Source organism: Pteropus medius, unplaced genomic scaffold (assembly GCF_902729225.1).
Source record: "Pteropus medius unplaced genomic scaffold, Ma_sr-lr_union100, whole genome shotgun sequence".
Classification (NCBI taxonomy): domain Eukaryota; kingdom Metazoa; phylum Chordata; class Mammalia; order Chiroptera; family Pteropodidae; genus Pteropus; species Pteropus medius.
Genome location: NW_024344370.1, coordinates 3476107 through 3497141, shown reverse-complemented (window position 1 = coordinate 3497141; position 21035 = coordinate 3476107). Strand labels below are relative to the sequence as shown.

At 38.3% G+C, this 21035-nt stretch overlaps 2 protein-coding genes across 2 annotated transcripts in view; one reads left to right on the top strand and one right to left on the bottom strand.

Moving 5' to 3' along the window:
* Positions 1 to 7654, top strand: part of CDC20B (cell division cycle 20B) — a 40402-nt gene extending 32748 nt beyond the window's left edge. The window contains exons 12-13 of the mRNA XM_039869900.1: positions 2557 to 2674; positions 7542 to 7654. Coding sequence (XP_039725834.1) covers positions 2557 to 2674; positions 7542 to 7642 — 219 coding nt within the window. The 3' untranslated portion in view covers positions 7643 to 7654. The remainder of the gene's footprint in view (positions 1 to 2556; positions 2675 to 7541) is intronic.
* A 3598-nt stretch (positions 7655 to 11252) lies between these two features.
* On the bottom strand, positions 11253 to 18460 carry GZMA (granzyme A). Its single transcript, XM_039870242.1, has 5 exons — positions 18368 to 18460; positions 15676 to 15814; positions 14154 to 14295; positions 13668 to 13940; positions 11253 to 11664 (listed from the first exon to the last, which is right to left on the bottom strand). Exons 1-5 carry the CDS (start codon positions 18435 to 18437, stop codon positions 11503 to 11505), a joined length of 786 nt encoding a protein of 261 aa, XP_039726176.1. The 5' UTR covers positions 18438 to 18460; the 3' UTR covers positions 11253 to 11502.
* Positions 18461 to 21035: the final 2575 nt, after the last annotated feature.

Sequence of the window (21035 nt, the reverse complement as noted above, 5' to 3'; positions counted from 1 at the left end):
CAATACTTTATTTTCTTCCCCTAGAATTTGTTTTGGATTTTGCCATCGCTTTCCTGAAAGACAACTTTTTTTTTTTTTTTACTACATTTGTCATTATTTTGGTTGTAAGTGACTGAAATCAAAGTCAAGCTTGAATGTAAGCAAAAAATAAATATAGAGTCTCATGTAACTGACGAGTCCTGGGTACATACAGCTGTTTCAAACATTGCTGGATCTAGGGGCTTAAATAATGCTGTTAGAGTCCTGTCCCCTTGTCTCTTGGCTCTGCTTGTCTCTGTTTAGTTTCATTCTTCACTCAGACTCCATTTTGAGGGCAAGATGGCTCTTGGCAGCTTTAGATTCAGATTCTCCCAGATGGGAGCTAGAGAGGAAACCATCATTCTTTATAACTTTGGTAGAAAAGTCCCAGGACTCTGGTCTGACTTTAGTCACATGCTTATTTCTGAACTGATAACTCCTGCCAGAGATGGGCACACTGACTGACCAGGTCTGAGTTATGAACTTACACCCAGGAAAGGAGATCTTTTGCCAGATGAAGGAGGAGGGTTGCTATAGGGTAAACCGATACTCTGCCATGCTCTGCACAATAATTTTTTATTTCTCTGTATTAAAAATTCTTATTTCTAGTAAAAAAAAAAAAAACCACGTTTTCTTTCCTCCCCTTTGGTGTCACAGATGTTCTTTCACAGCCCAGATTCAGAGGGAGGGGAATGAGATTCTACCTATCAACACAGGGAAGTGGGCAATGTTTTAGAAGGGCATATGGCATGGGAGATTTAAATTTCAACTCAGGATGAAAATTAGTGTGCTCATCTGAGGTGGGTGTTGTAAGACTTATAACTATTTGGAAAATTTCGGAAGCTTGGAATTTACCTGAAAATAATTTATTAGAAACAAAAGACATATGCCAGAATATATTTATATAGGATTCTTTACAAGAGCAAACAACAAAAACAAAACATACAAAAAACAAACAAACGAAATCTTCTTTCCGAAAAAAACTCAACCCCACGCAATGCAAACCAAGCCAAATAAGATTTTTTAAAAAAACCCACCTGAGTTAAGCATTAGAACAAAAATTAATTAGGGTATAATAACATAATGGAATATTGTGGTATTATTAAAAATAATAATTATAAACAAATATGTTAAACATGGAAAAATGTTTATATAATAAATGAACAGAACAGGAAAATAAACCAGTATATACATTATGTTTGATATTTTCTAAAATACTTTTACATATAGAAGACAATATACAAAAATAAGAATAATTACCAGGATGATTGATAAAGATATGCAGATAAATATAACTAAAATATTTGTTAAAATGTTATTTAAAATTGTTGTTACTAGTCATTTCGATTATCAATGTAAATGTGCCATACTACCATTTTTCAGAATTAACTATAATAATAGTTATAAATAAATAAAGCAAGGGCAATTTTATTTTCTGAAATGTATTAGGAGTTGTAAGGCATGAGATCTTTTCTGAGCAATCATACACAACTCTCTTTTGTCTTCTATTCTCTTCTCTGACCTAGAACCTAAATTCACAGGTAGACAAACCAGAGAAAGGCTGCATTTCATAACCAGATTCTAGGGCATATGTCAATCATTTTAGCGGCAGATTTTTGACCCGTAGGATATGTTGAATGTAGTTTTCAAACATATTATTGCGTGATTTTTCTATGTTTAGAATGTTTGCAATTATTATTAAAATTTGAGGATGACACCTAATAGGTGATTTCTAGTCCCCAAGAAGTAATCTTGAGAGTGCAGTGGCTCCTGCCTTTGTATCAGAGTCCAGGGGAGCTGCAATGGGTGCAGACCTCTAACTCTTCTGCTTCCCTGCGTGCTTCACATCCATGAGTTCACCTTCTCCAAGGCTGACCAGCCTGTGTGATTATTTGGAACTTTAAAGGCCATGGATTGGCGTCCCTGGCAGTCTGCTGTCCTTGCTGTTGGAGGAGGAATGGAGGATGGACGCTTACACATCTTGGATATAAATACTGAGCAAAGCATCCAGAGCCCAAGCACAAACTCACAGGTAAATGTCTTCTTTGGAGTCTGCCTTCATGCTGGTCTTCTAGAATCCAGTGAAAATAATTTATGATAAAACACAGGACCCAGACACAGCTCACCATACATGCTGAGTCCATAGGGATTTCAGTTGTTGAGAGTTTCTTTTTGCAAAACCTTCACCTGTGAGTCAAAAGTTAATTTAACATGTGCTTTTTTTTTTTTTTTTAAGCATTTCCCTTTTTTCTCAGCATTGCTTTGGCTGTGAAATTTAAGAACAGCCTGACTATTCTGGGACAATGATCATCTTCACATAAATTCATAGATTCATTGCAGCTAAGCCTATCTGTATATTTAGTCCGTTGTTGCCTCGGGATAAACTTTCCTAGAACTAATGTAATCCTCTAACACCCTACCCCTAGCTATGGACTGAAGGATGTATGTGGACAGAGTATTCTGCCTAGAATCAATTTAAAGTATATTCATAATAAATTAGAATTGCCATAATTCTGTATTTTTTGGTCATTATTACAGATTTGTTCCCTAATCTGGCTACCTAAAACAAAGGAGATTGCAACTGGCCAGGGTACTCCTAAGAATGACGTGACTGTATGGACCTGTTCTGCTCTGGCCAGGTCAGGTGGATTTTTTGGTAAGTAAATGGGTGAGTAAAATACCCTGTACCTATAGCCAAGTGAGCTGTCCATTGGTAGGAAAAGCCCAGAATGAAAGATTTTTCTCCTGGTTCTTTGAAGTATGTATTTCATCAGAGAAAAGAGGCCTACACCCACCATACCTCAGGGAGTATGTAGATGAGTGTTTTTAAATTTGACTAAGATAGTTCATCACCTGTAATTGTCCTGTCTCCTCCTCCTGGCCTATGTGTATGGATGATGCAGTGATGATCATGAATTGTGTTTTTGAACTCTGGAGTTAGCATCATAACTTATTTTGAAGAACCAGCAGTGCTGGAATGTGTGGGAGATAAATATGAAAGGCTGAGATGTTTGTTCTACATGGGGAGGCCACTGAACAGCACAGTGGTCTGGTGAGCCTCTGCCCTTTCAAAGTGAACTGCTATTATTTCGCAACGCAGTTCTACAAACTTTTATTGGGTACTTTTTGAGAGCAAGACCCTATAATGGGGAATGAGACTCAAGCCTTGTCCGCAAGGGTCTCAAATCATTTTGGATATAATTTAGAATGTTAAAGGGGGTGGGGCAGCTAAGGGGTGAGTAGGTATCTCCTTCTACCCAGCCCTGGGAAAAAGGAAGACAGAAGTGCTGGTTGATGAAGGAACAGAGCACAGGCACTCAGTCTCTTGTACAACTCAGATTATATATCCTATCTTCTTCTTTCTACTCAACCTTGTCTCCTGATCAATCACTGGAATTTATTTATTAAGCATCTATTATGTGCCAGGCACTTCTTGGAGTGCCAGGAATACACAGATGAATAAGACAGACAATATCCTGGCCCTCACGGAGCCTCCACTTTTGTGAGAGGAGACAGACAGAAACCAAATATATTCAATAGGTAGAGATAACACCACGTTTCTCATTGGGGATTCTGAGAATATTTATCAACAATACAACACCCTCAACAGAAAGGCTTCCTGCTTCTGCTGGTCAGCCTGGCTGGACCTCTGGTTAGCCTTGGAATGACCTTTCTATACTTCGGCTGTTATGCTGTGTGATTTGGTAAATAAAAAATACAGGCGGCTCTTGATAGAGCCACTTCAGCTGCCAAGCCTAAGTGTAGGAAGAGCGTGAGTTGATCCTTTGCATATTTTGATGGTAAGAAATGCAATTCACTGGGCCTTTTCAATTTAGAGAAATATTTTAAATCGAGCTTCAAAAGCTAGTTCTTAACAAAATTGCAATTCAGCTAGGTGGGGGCATCTAATAGATATTCTGCTCAACTTGCTGATGTTGAGAATAAAGAATGAACTTACCAGATATATTTCCTTGTTTCTCTGGTCTTAACAAACTGTAAATTCTTTAGTTTTAATGCCGTATGAATTTTTTTCATTGATATTAGACAGAATTCCGAAGAAGACATTTCACCTTTTCTTCTCTTAAAATGTTTATAGTTGGAGAAGATGTATTTACTTTTGAGTTTTTAGACACTAATTTTCATCTTTAACACAATTTCTTCTATATACAAAATTTCCCAAAAGGGTTTAACAGGACGGTTGTTATATAAACACTTGTCATGTGGTCAGATACATTTGGAAATTGTGTTACACAAGAACAGTTTTTCTTTCCTAAGGATATCTCAAAACCTTTGCTGTATTATGTGTATTATGAATCTCCAAGAGGAGGTTATAGCATTCAGTGTTTCCCAAACACATTTGGAAAATCTTTTGTATGGAATCACCTTTTTTTTTTTTTACGCCTACAGCAGGTGGTCTCCCATCCAAGTACTAACCAGGCCCAACCCTGCTTAGCTTCCGAGATCAGACAAGATCGGGCACGTTCAGGGTGGCATGGCTGTAGACTGTATGGGATCATCTTGAGGTACTTGTTCCATGAACACACTTCAGAGAGCACTGCCACATGGCATGGAACTACTAAAATATTTAACTTCCATGTGTTTTCACTGTGTTTTCACTGAGTTAATATTTCCATCGTAGCCTAAGGACAGCTATCTTGACATACACTGTGGAACTGAGATCTAGATCAGGGTCTTTCAAACTGGGAGGCTGTCACCCATTGGACCATGGATATAATGAGTCAAGATCCGCATTAAAAAAAAACAAAATAGAATAATATAGAGTGGGAAAAAATGACAAAGTAGATATTCTATGAAATTTTCATTTTAGTTATCTAGACATATACATGGCTATAGATGATGCCACCACATAAAATATAGTTTGGACTGTGGGTTGTGGTCAGAAAGTTTGCAAAAAAAGATATTCTAAATTATAGTCACAACTTTACTGGGTCCCACCCTGTTAACCACAGTCATGATGCTCTGGAGGAGAATTTCAGTTAAAGAAGTCTCACCTACCTGACTACAGAACAAAGATAACTTATGATTGTCTCTCACCCCTCAGAATAGTAAGAGTTGTAATTTCTAAGCTTTGAAACAGGAATAACTAACTTGCCAACCTATAAATGACATCTGGCCTTGGACTTGGTTTCATCAGTCCATAGCACATGTATCAATACGTGGTCTCACTTATAATTATAGCTGCACAAAGAAAACAAAACTTTCAGTGTTTTCAGTGACAGGTTTAGAGATTGGAACTTGGTAATATGAACCCTAAAAGAGGAACTTTGAGCATAAGATGACATTTACTACTATTTAGTAAGTTAAGATTGTCACTAATATGAGAGAATTTCAAGAACATCTTTACTTCCAAATCGAAAGCCATTTTCTTAACAATTTCTGGAAGTAGTTATCTATTCATTTTTTAAGTCAAGATCTTTTACAAAGCCTGCTTTGGAAAAGATTCAGGATTTTTTCTGTTATTCCCTTTTCTACTTTCTTCCTTCCTCTTCGTCTTAATACATTGTAATGAGAAATGAAAACATGTTTATCACCTATCATATTCATTGAATAGGCTTTTCCTTCTTAGGTTTCGTTTAAAAACATTAAATATCTATATCCTAACTAAATTGTTTATTCATTTATATTGCTTTAATTTTTAAATTTTGTTTTTAAAAAAAATGGACATTGGCCTTTAATAGAGAAAGAGATTCTCCTTTGCTCTGGGTTTGGATTGTGGTCCAAATGATTAAAGCATAGAAAATTGGATTCTAGTTCTGGGTCTGCCATTAACTAGCTGTGTGACTTTGAACACGGCATTTGACATTCTTAAATTTTCTTCATTTGTGAAATAAGGGGGCTGCTTCGTATCTATGGATCTAAATGTTTTTATACACTGATATGCTCAGGGCCAATCCTGTGTCCCTTTGGGAACGTGTGTGTGTGTGTGTGCGCGCGCGCGTGTGTGTGTGTGTGTGCGCGCGCGTGTGCATAAGGAAAAGCATTGGGAGTGATATGTGAAGATGGAAAAAGAGTCTAAGACACATCTCTTTCAGGAGTGGAATAGTATATATGCACTCCTGGCTGCTGAGAATCTTGTATCAGAGTACAAAATTGTTTCTGAAATTTCAGCCCTCAATTGAATTGTAAGCAATGCTGGTCCTATGAGGATGTGACCACCCACCTGTTTTAATTTTAGTCATATCTCCAAATACCTATTCACTCTTATCCAACCTCCTTCTCTGACCCCATCCTCCCAGCCCTAGCCTTATCTATTTTGGTCTGAAATTTTGATCATTAGAGTCACTATTGGATTAAGATAAGTTTTGCAAAGTATTTTTCAAATAACACTAGTGGCTTGAGATGCTCAAGTCAAAAGGATTCTGGTCAAATAAGTTTCAGAAATGCTGCCTATTATAGTCTCTCTCAAATATTTATAGTCCATATAATAATCTTAAAATAAGAAATCCTGTTTAATTTTCTTAACTTGGAGCTCCCAACTTAGTGTGAACATTAAACACTCTTTTCATTTTTAATCCCTGTTAACCTCACATAGAACATTCCACAGAATGTTCTTGAACAATGATCAATTAGATAACGGAAAGAGGGATGCTGTCTCCAGAAGTCTGTAAATAAGACTCATGTATTCTTTGTGGGAGAGACTTTGGGTTCTTTCCATTAAGCTGCATCAGTTTATTTAATTAGTTTCTTAAAACCTAGGTACCAAGGGGATGACTGTTGGGGGAGGATCAGAAGAAGGATGCGGTAGGTGGCAGGAGCACAGCAATTCCTGGGTGTGGATGGGTTAGAGAAGATAGAACTGATAACAGTATATGATGTGGTGGTCTAAAGATGCTCGCTCCCCCCAAAATATCCATGTCAAATCCCTGGAACCTGTGAATGTAACCTTATTTGGAAAAAGAGTCTTTGCAGTTAAAGATCTTGAGATGAGATCCTCCTAGATTATCCAGATGGGCTCAAAAGCCAGTGACAACTGCCCTTATAAGAGACACATGGAAGAGAACAGACAGAAGAGGAGGCGGTGTGACCACAGAGGCAGAGACTGAGTGATGTGGCCCCAAATAAAGGATGGCTAACAGCTGCCAGAAGCTAAAAGAGGCAAGGAATGGGATATCCCCTGGAACCTCCAGAGGGAGCAGCCCTGCTGGCTCCTTGATTTCAGACTTCTGGTCTCCAGAACTGTGAGAGAATAAATTTCTGTTGTCTGAAGCCATGCAGTTTGTGGTAATTTGTTATGGCAGCCACAGGAAACTAATATAAGGAGGACGCGCCCTGGAGGGGAAACTAAAACAAAACCTTAGCCACAATGGATGTTGTCCAGAGTCTGCCCTGACTGGTGTTTACACAGCAAAGGCTCAGTGGGAGTGCCAGCTCTGAACCTGGTGGGTTTTGGAGCAGTGCTTTATCCTGGGATGGGATTTGTGTGTCCACCTCAGGTTGCTTCTGAGTCCAGGGCACCAGCCCTTGTAATGTGGAACATGACTTGTCTTTCCTTCTTCCCACAGGCCACAGAGGCAGAGTACTGCACTTGGCTTTGAGTCCAGACCAGACCCAAGTGTTTTCTGCTGCAGCTGATGGCACAGCCTGTGTATGGAATTGCTGTTAGCCACTTAGCCCCTCTAAGCTTCAGTTTCCTTATTTCTAAGTGAGAATAATGATGTTGGCTTTGTCTTCTGCATGGGGTTGTTATGAGGATCAAACAAGATGAAACGCTTTTCCGGAGGTGAATGCCTGTTCTCCTGACCTTCTTTTTCAGGTTACTTTATTTGCTCTGCTTCCTCTCATTGCATTTCCCAGGCATTATCTTTGATCCTCCCATTCTTCTCTCTCCATTTTCCCCCCTCTTTCTTCTTCTCCTTTTTTCCCTCCTCCTCCTGCTACTCATTTTTCTTCTCTCTCCATCTCTTCCTTGTTAGAGACTCATTTTCACTACTATACTCAGAATAATATCTATAGCAAAGATTTCTGAACGCTTCTTTCCCACTTGACTTTTCTCCCAAGCTCCAGCTTCATACTTCCTGTCTGCCTCTGGATATTTCATCTTTGAGATCCTTTTCTGTCTTTAGCTCACACTCAATACATTAAAAACACAACTTATTCACTTGAAAGATATTGATGGAAATCCTACTGTATACTACGCAGTTGAGCATGCATGTTATTTCCTCCCAAAATGAGCTCCTCTGTAGGACTGCCTTTCCCCTCTTCATGGTCTTATCCTTATCCTGGTCATTCCATCACTCAGGGAGCCTCCTGGCTGTCTGGTTGTTGTGCTCCATGCTCACTTAGTTTACCCCTTGTTCTCTTTTCTTTTGTTTCACCCTAGTCATGTTCTGAATACCTGGTATCTTAGTCTGCCATAATTGCCTTCTAACTGTTTTTCCCGTTTTTATTCTTCATGGATCTCCATGCCACAGTTAGGTTAACTTTCTAAAAGCACTGTGCCGATCCTGTCAGTCCTCTGCTCATACACTCTCAGTGACTCCCCTGTTACCTAAATCCCTTATCCTCAACCTCAGAGTCCTGAGCCCAGAACCTGAAGTTAGGGGACCTGTTCTTGCCTTGGCTCTGCCGTAAGGACCTTGGATATGTCACAACATTCACAAAAATAGGAATTTGGATTTGATGGTTGGTAAGCTTTCTTCCAGCTTGATCAGTCCACTGTTCTATCTTTTTAACATTGTTCCCCATTCATCTTCTATATTAACCCTTTGCTGAATTTATGATTTCCTGCCTCGGTACATTTGTTGGAGCTTTTCTTCTAGTCTGGAATTTCTCCTCCTCTCTTCATTTCTTTGCATATCTGCATAAATTCTGACCTCTTTAGGAAGTGTTTTGAAATGACGTTACCTGAGTTTGAACTCTTGGCATTAGTCAGTTATCACCTAGTTGGTATTAATATACTATTATAGTTGTTTAAAAAATCTTTTATTACTGTGTGAATGTACTTATTGTAGTTTTAACATGCTTATTTCTTTCCTAGATGATTATATTGAAGAGTTGAGGGAGCATATATACTTTTTATTGCCTCTTAGAATATTTTGCAGGTGTCAGATAACAGATATTGATTGATTTGTTTGCTTTGTCATAAAATGTTTTTACCAATACCTACTTATGTCATTCCCCTTTTCCCTCTAAAGTGCCCCATAAAACAAAACAAAAATCTTGATAATTGAAAAGTAGAATAGTATATACAAGGGGAATGAGAGCTCACCTGCCAAATTAGTGTTAATTTGTCAATATGTAATTTTCTTTTCCCTGTTTTTTAACTAAAAAAATCTACTGGATAGTGCTTGTAATTCCTTAGAAAAATTTAGGTCACCAAAAGCTGCAAATGTGATACTTTTCTGCAATATACACTCTTCTTCTTTAAGCTAATAGTTTTCATTTTATCTTCTTAATTAACCAGGTATAAATTATAAGAAGAGGTGTATCAGGGAAATGAACAAAATGATTAGGCCATTTCTAGTGTCTCTCACCATTCTATCTGAGTGCTTCTGTCTTAACAGTCTTATGAAACTATGTCATGACCAAAGACCACTTCTCTCAGCTAATACTAATGTGTGAACACGGGGTTTCATTTAAGGAAAATGGCAATATATTGTTTACCTGGTATTAGTTTTGGTGGAAAGTCTGGGATGTGGTTTTAGTAAAGAAAAAAAGTAAACTTACAGATAATACATAAAACAGAAGCCTTTGCTACGACTGATTTAAAAATTTTGTAATTTAAAATTTTATTGAGTAATAATTCACACATAGTAAAGTACATAAGCCTTAAGTATATAGCTTTGATGAGTTTTTCATTTCTAAATAGATAACTGTGTAACCACCATCTAGATTAAGATATGAACATTTTCTGTACCCTAAAAGACTTCCTGTGCCCACTCCCAGTCAACATCTTTTTATTATTATGACCTGTATCACCATGGATTAGTTTTGCCTTATGTCAACCATCAGATAAATGGAATCATACTGTAAATATTCTTCTTTGGCTTCTTTCACTCAACATTAAGTTTGTAAGATCAATTTATGTTGTTGCATGTGACTGTAGTTTGTTCCTTTTCATTGCTGTGCAGTATAAGCCCTTCTGTCATATAAATGTATAATTGCTTATCCATTTTTTTGTTGATGGATATTTGAGTTATTTTCAATTTTGAGTTTTAAGAATAAAGCTACTATGCACATTCTTGAACACATCTTTTGTGAAAAAAAGCAATTGTTTCTGTTTAGTATATACCCAGGAGTGGAATTGTTAGGTCATAGGGTATGTATACATTTAGTTTTAATAGACCCTGCTAATTTTCCTAAGAAGCTGTACCAATTTACATTTCTACCAGCAACAAACAAAGGCTCCAAACTACTTTATAAGTAGACTTCAAAATCTGTAATAAATGTTGGTAGTATGGAATATTCCATCTTTTTATTGCTGTTAAAATCCTAACTAGGAATTCGGGGTTAGAGCAGGTGTATAAAATATCATCCTAGTGACTCTCCTAGAGTTTCTCTTTTTAGATATTAACACCAGGCCTCACTTTCTAGTATAGGGGTTCTTATCCCTAACAGCATATAGGATCATTGGGCAGCTTATGTACAGAATACTATGATCTGGGTCCTAATGAATACAAATTAAATAAAAATTTCTAGAAGTAGAGTGTAGGCATTGGTAATTTTAAGAGGTTATCTCTGGTGTTGCTGTATGTCTTTGGTTCAGATATACATTTTTTTTTGTTTACTTGATGTAATTTACATAACTTCCAATTTTACATATTTGATCCCTTTTATCCCATCTACCTCCCCCCCTCCTCCCAGGTATATGTTTTATGTGTGTATGTATATACATGTATACACACACATAAAATTTATATTCCTAAAGGAACTGATGGAAATCAAAAGAATCTGTTCACATAATTGCATCTTGAAGCCACTACTGGGCTGATGACTATCCACTAATTTCTATATGCTGAATAAACTTTATGGGGCTTTTTCCAAGGGAAGTTTCTGGCTACAAATCAATACTTACTCCCCACTATGGCATGGCAGCCTCTGTAACTTCCGTGTTGATTGGACCTATCTAGGCTTAGGGACAAGAAAAACCAAGAAATCACCTAAATAATCCAAGGCTTAAATGCTTCAGACTGGCTGTTCCTGTTTCCTGCAGAATTGCTGAGCCCTTCACTGTACTTGTTACTAGATGGACTTTAGTGCTACTCTTGCTGTGTCCCATTGAGACACTGAAGTGAATAATTCAAGCAAAATTTGCATATCACTTGACACATGGATGACACTGGTGACATTGGTCACCTAATCTCTCCCTTGCATTATCCATGAGGTCATTATGTTATTCCGCCTCTCTTTGCTGGTGGAGATCTGCCCACTAATGTTATAAGAGAGATATGGGTATAGTCATCCAATTGGTTTTATTTATGACAGAATTAAAAAGTGACAGCCAATCAAATGAAATGCAATTATCTAAACTTCCTCCTTCATAGTCTTAATTATCCAGTTGAGGTGTTTGTCTGAGAGAAGAGTATAGATGCCAGGTCCTCGAGGGTCTCCACATTTTCCTGGAATGCCAAAGGCAGTGATGCCTCTGAAAGTACCCTGACATATCAGAGGGCTTCCAGAATCTCCCTGGGGGAAAACAAGAGGGGTGGTGAGAATTAGCATGAACATGACCATAGATGAACAGAAGAACTATAATTTAATGTGGAGTTAAGACCAACCTTCACTTAATTTAAAAATTTGTACTTAAAAAAACCAAAATGTTGAGAATATTTTAATATTTTTAAATTGGCTTCATAGATTTATTTATGAACCAGTGAAAATTGAAATGAAGCTTGTGTTATTGTTTATGTTATCTACTAATTTTGAGACTGCTTCTCTGCTTCAGAAAGGAAACCCTCCTATTTGTCATTTTCTCAAAATGTTTAATAACTCAAGGGGTAAAATAGTCAAATGCAGATGAAACTTTGAGTCAAAGAATAAAAACTATGTTTTCTAGTTCCTCCAGCAGATAATCTTCCCAAAGAAACAAAACCAAAGCAACCTTCTTCCCTTTCACCCTCTTGAATAGACAAAAACTTCTTCCGAAGTCTCCTTTGAGCATATGATGCTAGACAGAAGCTCCCAGAAATCAGTGATTACACTTCAGAGCTAACTGAGTCCACAGCAGAGAGACTTTAGTTAGTTGTAAGTCACTGTTTAATTCTTTCTGACTGTGCCACCCAATGTGTGACCTTGTAGTGTCTCATGCAATTCTAAAATCAGCATAGTTTAACATATTCCAGGTCTAGAGACTGGATTGGCCATTTCATTGCTTTGGCTTTAGGAAAGACTTGTGGTTCTAGATGGAGGGTCATTCATGTTTGTACATAGAACTCCACAAATGCAGGGCTCTGAGGGCCCAACTCCATTCCAGCAATGTGAAGGTACTGGTGACCTTTTCTCTCTAGGCAAAAATTGGCCTTATCAGTGTATAAAGTAAGGAACCATGTGAAAAGCTGGGGCCCTCCCTGGACAGGTATATATCTACTGCCTAATGTAGTGCCTAAAATTTTCAGAATGAGTCCTTTAGGTTTAATTCATCAACAGCCTTTGAGAGAACTGGAAAAAGATTGCTAAGCTTTAATAATAGAGGCTGGTGGGAGTGGGACAGGCATCTTGGGATGCTGTCATGGTCTCAGGACGTTGCATGTGGGTTCTAAAGCACTGCAGGTTCTGGGTTTCTGGATGCCCAGTGTGGTGAATACAGAGAAGGGTAGGAGTGAGGAGGGCAAAGGAGAAAAACAGAGGGTGCTGAAGATAGATGTCATCTTTTCTGGGATTTGCCTAGCCTTGGTCTTGGAGGCAAGCCATTCAGAATCTGCTGGTGTTCAGATAAGCACCTGGGAAGGGCAGAGACCTCTGGATCTCTCAGTGTCTGATAGTTCTCAAACCATGCACATGGCACACTCCTCTTAGATGAGGCTCTATAGGGTCTTTGGAAAAGATAAGAAATGAGGAGCCAGCACTCAGAGATTAAAAATATGTAACACATTTTTTCTACTTCTATCTTCAATCAGGGTCCTGTCCCATCCCTTCTCTGGGACTCTGATATGGTGGCTTACACATTCTCTGGTGTGGGTCATACTTGGAATTTGTTTCCTGAGGATTAAGCTTGACTCTAGAAGCTCTGGGATCTAGCCTGGGATCCTTAGTCAGGCTTGGGAGTGACAGACTTGCCCAGTTAAATGACAGAGGAATTTCAGGGGAGTGCTGAGACTGGGGAAATGAATACTGAAAACCCTAGAAGAACCCAGATTTCAGCTTTCCTGAGTGTTACATATTTTTAAATTTATATCTACATATGTTAATATAGAGAATGAGAAAAAAATTGCTTCTCAATGGTTTTTGATATGAAATCAAGATGATGTAATAGGTCAACCCATGCAATAGCAGTAAACTTGTTATTTTTGGTGAACAACCTACTTGAGCTGAGAATATTAATTTATTTGACTGGGGTATTATCAAACTTTCTCAAAAGCACAAGGACTCTGTAGAAGCCAAAGCCATGAGAGGACTAAGCATGACATTGTGTTTTCCATATCTACATGACTTAATGCAACAGCTAAAATGTGGGCTCTTGTCTTACTTACATTGCATGAGTCTTTTCCACCTTTGAGGTTTCCAGCACAAAGCATATTCAGTCCAATCACAGGATTATAATTATAGTGGTTTTTATCATTGCAGATTTTTCTGTCAATGACGGTGATATTGACTTCTCTCAGAGTATCAGAATGAGATAATTTACTATTGTGAATCAACCCCCATCCTGCAACTTGACACATGGTTCCAGGTTTTACATCATCCCCCGTTTTAGGGAGATTAAGGATAGCCACATTTTTATTAATTTTTGCTTTTTCCTCCAGCTGTTGGAAAACAAGCATAAAGAGTTAACAGAATGAGATAATTAAAATACTCACATTTTTACTTAAATTCTAGTCCAACCCTCAGAGACCCCCCTTATGTAGCTACAGTCTGTAGCTATAGAGGTACCAAAGAAAAGTTGCCATGTAGTTAGCCAGATTGTAGGAGGTTCTATAACTTTTAAGCCAATCAAAGGTACAATCAAAGGTACATACCTGTAGAAGTTTAAGATCACCCTCATGTGTGTCCTTGTCATAGCATGGATAGGGAAACTCTTTCTTAATGAACAGTATCTGTTTTTCTGGCTCATACTTGGACACAGAGTGAGCCCCAAGAATAACCTGGGACTTTCTGATCCTGAAAACAGACACAGCATGGTTTTTACTCTTTTAATCAGGAGATGAGCATATTATGTGCTGATTGTCCCATTTGTAAATATGCTTGCTATTGAAATACTTGTTTGTGGCTCAGAAAAATATGTGTACTTTAAAGAATAAAAAATAAGATGTTTATAAATTTATCATCATCATCACCATCATCATCATTACCACTATCATCATCAGCTTATTTATAACAAGCTAAGCTAGGTTCATTGGAAACAAATAATAAAAATTCCATGGCAGCGAAGCTAAGTTTGGGATCTCTATTGGGGTTTTAGTGCTTTACCCCCACCCCAAACCTCCTTTATCTGTGATAGAGAATTAGGCAGCAGATTACTGGAAAACAAAGTTCTCAGTAGTCCAGAGACAGAAGCAAAAGCCACTTGGTAGTTGTAGAGAAACTCACTGAAGAGATATCTGTAAGATAATAATAAACTTCTCTGAAATGAAAAAACTTTCAGAAATAAATAAATAAATAAAACATACACTGAGTACGTGTATGTTGGGGAGATGGCGGTGTGAAGGAGGGGCACAGGATTCTTCTCTTACTCTATGCTAAAGGTTCATTTTGATTAGTAAAATAAAAACACTCTCTGATGTATTGATGATGAAGGCTATTATCATTCACAAACTAGTATAAAATACACCAACCAGATATTCACACTGCTGTTTCTCCATTACACCAGCTGATATTAGTCTCATTTAAGACTATAACAGTGCTTTTGGTAGAGCATAGTTTGATGACGAAATGTTTTATAAATTTGCATTTTCCAATATGGTAGCCGCTAGCCACATATAGCTACTAAGCATGTGAAATGTGGCTAGGGTGACTGAGAAAATAAATTTCTAATTTTATTTAAATTTAACTAATTTAAATTTATATAGCCACATGTAAGTTGCATAGTCAGTATGATAGTGGCAATCATATTGGATAACTCAGATTTAGAGGCTTGGTTTAGGGAGTGGAGAAAAGACTAGGCCTGGAAGAGATTTTTTTTTTTTTTTCTTAAAACAAGCTTTCTCTATTTGACAGTTGTGGTTAGGCCCCTGGGAGACTGGGCACTCAGCTAATACTACCCAGTCATGAAATCAAGACCAGAAGCAAAGCCTTTCAGCATTTGGACCAGATGGTTCCGGAGGGGACCTATAGGAAGAACTTGTGGATGCTGCTTCTTCATTGGTTTGATTCTCTGGGGCCAAGTCTGGGCTTAACTTCTGGTTGGGGTAAAGCAAATTTCCAGAGATGTAAGTTATGTGAGCCTCTCATGGGTTTAGTGGGGTTTACTTTTTTAAAATTAATATTCACCCAAATTAGAATATTTCCACAAACTTTTTTTTTTTTAACCCAAGCACTTACACTTTACAATGAGCTGCCGTCAACACCCAGTTTTTTGCAATCAATGCCCCACCACATATACTTTTTCCTTTAAGTAGCACCATGTAGGGTTTTGAATGAGGGATTACTTCATTTCCTCCAATAATTTTTACACAGAAATCTGTTAAAGAGAAAAAGGCAAATCATATCAGTGCCCACCCTATAGAGCTCTACCTAAAGCTGTGTTTCTAAGACCAGACATGCTTTTCCCACATGAAGAGGAAGCACAGATGAGAGCATCCTCCTCCCTCCCCTCTCCCACCAATATAGGTGTTCAGATATCTGGATGTATATCCTATTCCTGCTGGACTCTCTGAGAGGGTCCTACTCTTTCCCACACAGAAGCTGTGCCATTGGCAGTTCCAGGGATTATCAGGCTGGAAATCTGTCACAACCACTGACCTCAGGCCTCAGGGCTTGCAAAGAGCAGGCAGCTATGCATAGGTCTACACTGGTGACAGCTGCTACAGGAGATGCTGGTGATGATGACCACCTTGAGTGCCCTCCCATCCCTCCTCCTTTCAGGCTGAGTACTACTTTGGGGAAGAAGAGAGGTTTTTAGAAGTCTGAGAACTGCTCTTTTCACCCCAAGTCCTTATAAGCTGATATTAGCATCTTTTAGCTGTGATCTTGCTCATGAGTACTCTGGTCTTTGTGAGACTTCTGTTTATTGAAATTTGCACTCTTCTCATTCATTAGTTGGGAGAATACTACCTATTGCATCTGAGGCTTCCCTTCAATCTCCAAACTGAACCATGTGGTTTAATTTTCCAATGAAACAGGGGAAGGGAGGAAAGAAGATGCTATAAGGAGAGATTTCTGCTTTAGTCAAATTTCCTTGATGACAGACCAGGAGTATAGATTTGTTATTAGAGAACAAGGAGACCTAAATGCAAAGCAAATCATCTATGTTGGCTGAGAAGATCTTGTGCCTTTGTAATATACTCTCAGCTCTCCACCTTTCTACACCTGATATTCTTGTATCCTCCTAAAATATTTGTCCTGACCATTGGCTCAGACTCATGGTTCCTTAAATAGTACCTGTTACTGCATTATTAAAGCGAAGTCATTGACAAATTCACAATTAGGTATAAATAATGAGAGTATGGGAAAGGAAAAGGGAGTGACCAAAAGGCTCTACTTTTTGGAAGGGGATTGGGAAGGGGTAAGTTCTAGGCTCCAGAAGCAAAAGAATAAGGAACTTAAAGAAACCAAGGAAACTTCACCCACATCTCAATTTTTCCCAGGGCATATTATGTATAGGTAGATTCCAAAGGTGCATCTTTGGACCTTCTGGGCTGCAGAAATCATAAACTCAATAGAATACTCCCTTCTGCGGGGTCCTGTGTTTGGTGAGCACTATACCACCTCAGAAAAAAAGCCTACGTCTCCCAAACCAACAACTCCTAGAAGGGGCAGGGGGTAGGGTTTAGTGCAGGTGAGAAAGCTTTTAAAAACTAGCAATTCTTGGTCATCTCCCAGAATCAAGATAAATTGGAATTACTGGAGCAGAGGATGGGATGTCAATATTATTTAAAAGCCCTCCAAAGTAATCTAATGCATAGGAGGACTGAATCTGGCTCAGCAAGTCTGGCTTCCCTGTGTCCACATTGCTCTCTCTGACCACAGGAAACAAAGTGCAGCAGAGTGAGTTGGTTTCATTGTTCCTTTTGAAGAAAAGATACAATTGAAATTTTCACCATTGTGGAGAATTTAACATGCTTGAACATAATCATAGGCCATGCGGATACTATGCCTACCCTTTTGTCCCAAATGTTCTGCAACCTTGTACTTTTTAAACTTTCCCCCCTCATTTTTAGGTTTAAGATGAACCAGAGAGCTTCTTTGGGAATTTCTGGCAAGATAGGTTGTTGCATTAGCCCCGGCCCACCAATTCCACTTCCAAAAGCTGAGGGACTCTGGGGAAAACCCATGGCTGCTTCACACTTATCAGTGCAGTTTGGCCCAATCCTAGAGTAGTCTTCATTTCCAGAAAGATTTTTAAGGAAAATCGAGAGCTACCCGGAGGCTATTAACCTTCTAGTGGTAATGTTTATAGCATTCAAACTGATGCATGTGTAGCTCACGCAAAACCAGGCCTGTTGGTTTCTATTTAGTACACCAAAGAACTAGCTTAGTACAAAATACTGTAGCACTTCCAAAGAATTGATGTGGGGATGTCCCCAATGTCCTAATGTATTTCCAAGGACACATGAGCCTAGAGAAATAATGATAGAAATTTGAATCATTCTTGATTTGTTATGGGTGTCTAGGTCAGATTTGTATTAGTTGTCATTAAAACGATCCATTCATTTTCTGTTGCAAGAAAGGCTGAGGTGAGAGTCTTCCTTACAGAAAGGCACTGTTTATTTTCCTAACTCAAGAAATTTGGTTTGTTTATTTATTTTTACATTGTCATATTTGGCAGTTTCAAGCTACAAGTCGGGAGCAATAAACACTGGAGGTTCTATGATTTTTTTGTGAAGAAATTGTAAAGAAGAAAGAAGAATGCAAAATAAAGACATATTTAGAATCCAAAAAAGAATGTTAAGACTCCAGGGGGTCGGGGAGAAATCTCCTCTAAGTACACTTAGCTAATATTGCCAAAAACTCATTGAAAGTCTGCTCCATTTTACTTAATGGTTATAATGGAAATGACAAGAATCAGTCTTACCTTCAGGAATTAGCAGGAGAAAAATGACAATGGAGAGCGTGGATGCCAGAAATGTACTGGAGTTCCTCATTGTGGCTGGTGTCCCCACATCAATCAATGTGAAAATCTGTTCTCAGTTCTTGACTGACTCTATTTATATATTGAGGGTACAAAGGATGTGGTTTTCTTCCTTCCTTCCTTCCTTCTCTTTCTTTCTTTTCTTTCTTTCTTTCTCTTTCTTTCTTTCTTTCTTTCTTTCTTTCTTTCTTTCTTTTTCTTTCTTTCTTTCTTTCTTTCTTTCTCTTTCTTTCTTTTCCTTCCTTCCTTCCTTCCTTCCTTCCTTCCTTCCTTCTTCCTTCCTTCCTTCTTCTTCCTTCCTTCCTTCCTTCCTTCCTTCTTCCTTCCTTCCTTCCTTCCTTCCTTCCTTCCTTTTCTCTCTCTCTCTCTCTCTCTTTCTTTTCTTTTCTTTTTGTTTCAATTGAGCATTAGGAAATAAAACACAAGTGAGAACAGCTCATTATCAGTGGGCATGCTTTCCTTGCTGTCGGAGAGGGTTATAATTCTACAGTGTGGGTGGAGACAAGGGGACTTCGTTGCCCTCAGAACATAGTACATAAAAAGAGACTCTAAAATGTCTCAGCAGAGGTTGAGGATTCTAGTTTTCAGCATCAGTAATATTATCTTCCATATGCATGAATAGAAGCTCTGTTAAGACTTGGAGCTTTATAAAATGGCCTAAAAATTTGTCACCAACCAAACTTTTTTCTAGTTATCTCTTTGGGTTACGTAAGGATCAATAGGTCAAGGGCAAGGGGAGATGCATGAGGGAGCCTTATTTATTTGTAAGCACCTGCCTGGATTTTCCTTCCCAATTTTGTGAAGGATAATTTTTTTTTTGGCTCCTGTCTGGAGTCTGTGGCAGGAGTGGGGACAGAGGCTGCTGGGGGTAGAGGGCGTTGGTTCTTTCCAGACCTCTGATTGTGCTTTCTCTGATTGATTTTACAACTTTAGATACGTAAAAGTATTTCTGAGTTTCTCTTTCCTCCCTTCCTTTCTCCCTCCTTCCCTCCTTTCCTCCCTCTTTTTCTTCCTCTCTCTGCCTCTCTCTTCCTCCCTTCCTTCCTTTCTTTCTTCCTTTATACTGGATTTAACTAAAGAAAGAAAATGGGAGTCAGACATGGCTATTTTCCTCCAATATTGGGGGACATTTCACTCAAAGGTAGATCATCTTCAGTCCCTGAAGGGACAGTATTTAGTATGCTTTCTATTAGAAATGTCTTTTGCTTTTTTTCTGAGCAAGGGTGTAGTCTTTATTATAATACTAGGGTCCTATATTCTGTCAGGATGTTTGGTGTTAAACTAACCATCCCCAGAGTTAACACCCTGATGACCTCAGACCCAGCAGTTACTTTGTCAGAAATCACGTGACCTTAGAAGGGGGTCCTACTGAGGCCACTGTGTTTCCTTTTCTCAGACATTACCAGTGCATCAGAGGTTAATCATTTTCAGTAGTAGAATGAGGTACCCAGCTTCTGGTTTAGATGAACAATTTTAGTGCAGACTTTTAAAAAAATCAAACATTGATTGACTATAATAACTGAAAATGTTAAAGGAAACATCAGCGAATCTGTTTCTTTTTGTGTGAATGTGGTTGCTATTCTCTTACTCAAGTTGACATTTAACAGCTGTACAAGATATAATTTAGATATCAAAAAGTTCACCTATTTAAAGTGAAAAATCATTATTCAATGATTTTTAATATATTTACTGAGTTATGCAACCATGTCTATAAGTAATTCTAGGCAAGACTATTTCATCATTCCCAAAAAAGCCCTGTACCCATTAGCAGTCACTCTGTATGACCCTCCTTCCCCTGGTCCCTGGCCTTGGATGACCAGTAATCCACTTTCTGTCGCCTTAGATTTGCCTATTCTGGAAATTTCATGTAAATGGAATTGTATAATATGTGGTCTTTTTTTTTTTAATTAAGCTTATTGGAGTAAAATTGGTTAATACAATTATATATATTTTCAGGTGTACATTATCATTTGACATCTGTATATTCTATTGTGTGTTTACCACCCAAAGTCGTTTCCTTCAGCTACTATATATTAGATCCCCTTTACCCACTTCACCCTCCCCCTGCCCCTCCTCCTTATATTTAACCGCCTTTACTCCATCTACCTCTCCCTTCTTCCCCCACCCCCTACCCTCTGGTAACCACTAGTCTATAGTCCATGTTCATGAGTCTCTGTTTGTTTGTCCTGTTCCTTTGTTGCTTTTAGGTTTATATCCCACATATAAGTGATATCATGTGATTTTTCAACTTTTTCTGTCTGGCTTATTTCGCTTAGCATGATTATCCATGTTGTTGCAAATGGCAGTATTTCATCTCTTCTTATGGCTGAGTAATATTCCATTATATATATGTACCGCAGCTTTTTTAGCCAATCATCTATCATAGGACACTTCAGTTGCTTCCATGTCCTGGCCACTGTGAATAATGCTGCTATGAACATTGGTGTGCAAATATCTTTTTGGATATGAGTTTTCAAGTCTTTGGGGTAAATACCCAGTAGAGGGATTGCTGGATCATATGGTAGATCAATTCTTAGTTTTTTGAGGAACTTCCATATTGTTTTCCATAGTGGCTATACCAATTTGCAGTCCTACCAGCAGTGTATGAGGG